This window comes from Gymnoscopelus microlampas (genome assembly GCF_963454915.1).
Source record: "Gymnoscopelus microlampas genome assembly, chromosome: 13".
In the NCBI taxonomy this organism is placed as follows: domain Eukaryota; kingdom Metazoa; phylum Chordata; class Actinopteri; order Myctophiformes; family Myctophidae; genus Gymnoscopelus; species Gymnoscopelus microlampas.
Window position 1 is genome coordinate 8,816,252 of NC_139950.1, and position 6,153 is coordinate 8,822,404.

A 6,153-nucleotide genomic window follows, 5' to 3' on the forward strand; every position below is an offset into this window, starting at 1 on the left:
ACAAACCATGTATATCCAGACATTTTGGGGCATAAACAAGAAGTTGAAGGATAAAATTAAGTCTGATAACCATGCATGTTCACATCATTTAGACCATTTTTCAAATATTAAATGTTTTAACATTTTGGACAAAATAGCCAATTTTACATCGAGGTGCTCAGATGTCCCTAGTGCCCACCTAGGTCTGGTGCTAGCCTGTCAACTCCATCTAGGCTATGTAACAGAGCTAGTGTGCCCAGCTATGCTATATCCAAAAGTATCAATACTGCAATGTAGAAATACTATATGTTACAATTAAAGTCGGGAATTCTAAATTTACAAAAGTATTGTCATCAAAATGTAGGCTATAGGCCTACACTTGAAGTACCGAAAGTAGAAAGTATAGCCTATACACAGTATACTCATTATGCAGAATGTCCCAAATGTTTAAAAATCTTTTGAAAATAGCAGATCTACAAGCTCACAATGTGTCACATCACCATGCATTTGTGAGCTTGTAGATCGGCTATTTACTTTACACCACTGGCAATTGTGTTTGTTTATAACCTTATACAAAAACAACGAATACAATGAATCTATTCTACACTGATCCACTATACATTAAAGCAGGCTAATAGAGTGCAGTGTGTTCCAGCTGACATGACACAGCCTACTGTAGCCTAACAGCCGGCTACTGTACTGTACAGGTAGCTTCATGATTAATCTCTCAAGAACAGATTCTGTTTTTCATTTTCTGTGGGGTCTGGCTACGCGAGACTACTTCATGATAAACAACACAGAAAATACACTGAAAATGTAGGAACAGCTCTTTCAACTGAAGAATGGCAGGTTGTTAAAAATAATTATTGTTATGTATATAATAGTAATACTTTTAAACTTATGGTCTGGAGAGCATGCTTTGCTGGGTGGCCAGACAAACAAAACAAATAACTTTAGAAAAATATGTAGTCTTATGAAGTGATTCAGGCTTAACTTAATTGCCCACGTTTTCATAAAAGTTGCAGAGCAGTGTATTATAAGAACTTTAAGTGGATAACATAATATTCACCTACAGTAGGCCTACAGTATGTGTTGTCGCTGTATTGATTTGACAAGTGCTAAGTGAAGTAGGCTAATCATTGGATTTATGTAACCTCTGTCCATCCACAAAGTTCTTGGGCCCCTTCCTTGCTTCCGTCACAGGTGTTACCAATGACACTAATGAAGGCTCTGTTCCATTTATGTAGCACAGTGGTTCTCAAGCTCGCTCTCTCTCTCTCTCTCTCTCTCTCTCTCTCTCTCTCTCTCTCTCTCCAGCCATGAGTCAGCTGCGTGTGTTAGTGGGGGTCCTGCAGGGTGGGGGTCTCCGCTGCATGCTGCGAGGGTCCGGAGGAGGGCTCACCAGGCGGTGGGTGTTTGACCCCAGAAGAGGCTGCTCCTCGGAGGCTGCCGTGCCCTCGGCCCTGGCCAGCAGCTCTGGCTATGTGGAGGAGATGTACTTTGCCTGGCTGGAGGACCACAAGAATGTGCATGAGGTGATGGCAACACATCACTAATCTTAATAACAAAACAACAAAGATTCACTTATTAATAATCTTAATAAGTGAATCTTGTTTTCTTTTCTTTCTTTCTTTTTTCTTTTTTTGCCTTTATTTAACCCGGCAAGCACTGGTGTAAAGTAACTAAGTATTTACCCAAGTACTGCACTTATACTGTACAGTACAATTCTGAGATACTTTTACTTTACCGGAGTATTTCCAATTGTCTAATACTTTCACTTCTACTCCACTACTACATCTCGGAGGCAAATATTGTACTTTTGCTCCACTACAATTATTTGAAAACTTTAGTGACTAGTTACTTTGCAGATATATATTTTGACATTATAAAAAATACAATAACCACTTTAGCCCTATTTTATACCTATTGTAGGCTATTTGAAAATAGCCGATCTACAAGCTCACAATTCGTCGCATCGCGACGCGTTGTGAGCTTGTTGATCTGCTATTTTCAAACATGTTAGTACTTTTACTTTTGTCACTTTAAAGGGTAAGACCACTTTGGTAGAGGTTTGGGTTGTGTAGTTACCTTGCCATGATGTAACTCCAAAGGTGGACAAGAAATAAAAAAAAATTGCTCCATTGATTAGAAATTGATAATTCAAAATATGCTCCTCATTGACTTACATTGTACAGTAAAACTGCTCTCAAAGTCACTCTTTTAGCACAAAAACGAACGCAAACAAAGTTGATTCAGACAATATAGAACATCACCAAACCCAGTACTGTTTTTTTTTTAAATAAAAACGTCAACTTCCTGTTGATTTTGCCATTTTTAATAAGTAGAAAACCCGGACTGGATCGGCGGATCCGGATCCAGATCTCCAAATAGTAAAATCAACAGGAAGTTGACATTTTTATAAAAAAAAAAAAACAGTACTGGGTTTGGTGATGCTCTTTATTGTCTGAATCAGCTATGTTTGGGTTCATTTATGTGCTAAAAGAGTGACTTTGAGAGCAGTTTTACCGTACAATGTAAGTCAATGAGGAGCATATTTTGAATTATCAATTTCTAATCAATGCAGCAATTATTTTTTATTTCTTGCCCACCTTTGGAGTTACATCATGGCAAGGTAAATACACAACCCAAACCTCTACCAAAGTGGTCTTACCCTTTAAGTACATTTTGATACCAATACTTAACTCAAGTAAATTTATAATTCTGGACTTTTCCTTGTCTCAGAGTACTTCTACAGTACATTGCAGTATTGATACTTTTACTTAAGTAAAACATTTGAGTACTTTTTCCACCACTGCCGGCAAGCTTTAGGTTAAAGCAAATAAAACACAGACCACTATCAATAGATAAAAATACAATAAAACATAAAGGTAAGCATTACTGCAGCAGCCAGGCTAACAGCCTTGGAAAAAGCCTCTGTTTACACACTTAAACACTATTGACCGCGATCCCCCAGGGGTCTGTACTTGGCCCCTCCATTCTTTTCCCCTCTTCACGAAAATATCTTTGCTGAAAATAACTGATCTACGAGCTTGTAGATATGCTTTTTTCCCCCTGAATGTACGCCTATATGATGACATGCCCAGAATAGGGACGCGTTCAAGTGGTCAAAGTCATCCACTGATGTCAGAACTCTTAGCCAATTAAAAGCTCATAGCAGTGACTCTTGTCCAAGCCTCGCTCAGTCATCTCTCCAGGCTTTACAGCAGCCATATTATCACTTCCTTCACAGGTGTTACCAATGATACTAATGAAGGCTCTGTTCCATTTAGTGTAGCACAGTGGTTTCCACGACCCCCATAACTCTGAGAGTGTACACCCTTACGGGTCCATTTGGTTCCATTTGTACACTCTCAGAGTTACACACCCGTAAGGGGCCATTTGGAAGCCCATGAGGGTCCCTGGACCCCAACTTTAGACCAACTGGTGTAGCAGAGTGTTTCCATTGAGCCAACATGCACAACATCAGCACCCTGACTCTGTTTGACCAGAATGGAACAGAGCCTTCATTAGTATCATTGGTAACACCTGTGAATTTCTTCATAATATGGCTGCTGTGAATAGAGCCTATTGCAGATCCCTCCTTTGCCGGTCCGGTCGGTATGCTCACTCAAAGCAACCGTCTTACATTTTCACGTCTTCCCAATAGAGCTATTAGTCTAGAGCAGGGGTGGGCAACTTTGATGATGGAGAGGGCCACTATATTTCCACACTCACTCCAGAGGGCCACATTGCATATCTCTGCTGTCCGGCAGCAACCAGCTAACTCCAAAATGTTCATTTTTCAGGAAATGAAAAAAAAAAATGGAGTTAGGAGGTTTTGTTCATCATTGATAAGAACAGCTGAATGGACCTCCAAGCTCACAATGAGGTTGGAGGTCAAAAGGGGGTTGAGCCTGGAGTCAGCAAAACCAGCTAACTCCGGTGGACTTAGCTGGTTTAGCAGAGAGCTGGTTTTGTCAGAAGCTCTTTTTAATGCTTTTCACTGGTTCAATATTTTTTTTTACCAACACACAGACGTAAAGGGTGTTCAATAGCACTGATTTATGGAAAAAATTGAGTTAGCTGGTTCCTGCCGGACAGCCACGATATAGTGTTGGGCAGACACCTCTTATGTCCGTATTTTAACTTTTTTCGTAAATTAATTATTTTTTTGCCATTCTATGTCACACAAAAGTATCAAAAATAGCCGATCTACAGGCTCAAAACGCGTCGATCTGCTATTTTTGCATTGGAATACTGAATTTGTTTTTCCTATTTTGGAATTGGAATCCTGAAAAGTAAAATGTCTATTTAATTTCAAATGCATTTAGTTATAGGCTACTTATGTTAACTTTTACAAATCATTTAAGCTACTAATATAGACTGAAGTAATTAAAGCAGGTCGTGTTTGCATGTTTGGAATTGGAACAGCTGAAATCAATAATATATATATATCCGATCTATGACGCCTTGTGTTGCGAGACGTTGTCAGCTTGTAGATCCGCCATTTTCAAAATGTTTGCCTCTTTCTTATATTTTGTTAAGACCAGTTTTTATAGTATAGTATTTGTTGGCAGTCCTTTTTTTGGTATGAAATTGTCACTTTACTGTTAGTGTACTCTCAGGGTTATGGGGGTCCTTGAAAATAAAACAAGTTTGAGAACCACTGATCAAGGAATAAATATTGGGTTTTTTTAAGTGTTACGACCTTATATGGAGTCTAGAGGCACATACACAGGTAACGAAAAAAGTGTACATTTATTACTCCACCCTACCTGAAAATGAATCAAACTAAACCAACTAAAACAAAAATGACAGTCCACACACTCCCCAACTAAACATAAACATTCCCTGGTCTGTACTTCAAACACTAAGTATTAAAGTTACCTTAAGCACCACGCATAAGGCATGGCACGCAGCCTACAGATACAGTAAACAGGAATAGATGCTAGCTACAAAAAGGGTTCAGCACATGAAGATGACGGATGGCAAAAGGGCTGATGAGGAGCTTCTCCGAAGCTTTTATGCTGGCTGGGCTGATTGAGGAATGAGGCCCAGGTGTGTCTCCAAACACCACGCCACTCCTCCAATCTCCACTCCACCAAAATAGGGCACTGAAAACACTCAAAGGGTTTAAAACACAATATGAGGCCACATAGGGCCGTAACAGTGCCCGCTACAAGTTAGTAAAATAATAAAGTAAATAGTACAGTAAGAGTGTAAAACAGTAGTGCAACTTTTCAGTAGTGCAACTGAAGCAATCAAAATATAGTACTATTATTACATTTCATGATATTGTGATAAATGACGTGGTATCGGATCGGCATAGACTGGCATATATACCGATACCAGCATTTTAGGCAGTTATCGGCAGCTTTAGCCGATACTGGCATCGGTATCAACTCCAGTATCAACTCTAGTTTTCTCTGCCTGAGTTGCAGTGGTGTAAAGTAACTAAAGTACATTTACTCAAGTACTGTACTTGGAAGTAAAACTTAGTAGTTTACTTCTACTCCACTACATATCAGAGGCGAATATTGTACTTTTACTCCACTACAATCATTTGAAAACTTTAGTTACTAGTTACTTTTCAGATATAAATTATTACATTATAAAACACACATTAACCACTTTAGCCCTGTTTTATACCTAGGCGATTTGAAAATAGCCGATCTACAAGCTCACAACGGCGACGCGTTGTGAGCTTGTAGATCTGCTATTTTCAAACATTTTAGTACTTTTACTTTTGGTACTTTTTAAGTACATTTGGATACCAATACTTTTGTGCTTTTACAAGTCAATTTTCCATTCCGGGCTTTTACTTGTAACAGAGTTCTACATTGCAGTATTGATACTTTTACGTAAGTAAAACATTTTGAGAACTTTTTTCCACCACTGCTGAGTTGTAAAAGTGATGTGTGTGTGTCTCTCTGTCTGATGGATGTGTCCTATACAGTCCTGGGACACGTTCTTCCGGAGCGCCCAGGCTGCCGCTCCGGCTGGCCAGACGGACGAGAGACGGCCCTCCGCCCTGCTGCAGGGCCGGGCCATGTCCCGGACCCCCGGCGCCGCCCAGAAGGTGGTGGAGGACCACCTGGCCGTGCACACGCTCATACGGGCCTATCAGGTACGAGGACTCACTTTGCCTAGAGACCATTAAAATCCCATTCATTT

General features: G+C 39.9%; 1 protein-coding gene across 2 annotated transcripts in view; it reads left to right on the forward strand.

The window, feature by feature from the left end:
- Positions 1–1,298: 1,298 nt before the first annotated feature.
- ogdhl (oxoglutarate dehydrogenase L) overlaps positions 1,299–6,153 on the forward strand; it is a gene marked incomplete at both ends in the record, with an annotated part of 83,246 nt that continues 78,391 nt past the window's right edge. The window contains 2 exons of one of the 2 annotated variants that reach the window (XM_084076439.1): positions 1,299–1,514; positions 5,936–6,106. In XM_084076439.1, coding sequence (XP_083932565.1) covers positions 1,299–1,514; positions 5,936–6,106 — 387 coding nt within the window. The remainder of the gene's footprint in view (positions 1,515–5,935; positions 6,107–6,153) is intronic. The other variant, XM_084076440.1, reaches the window with a different exon arrangement.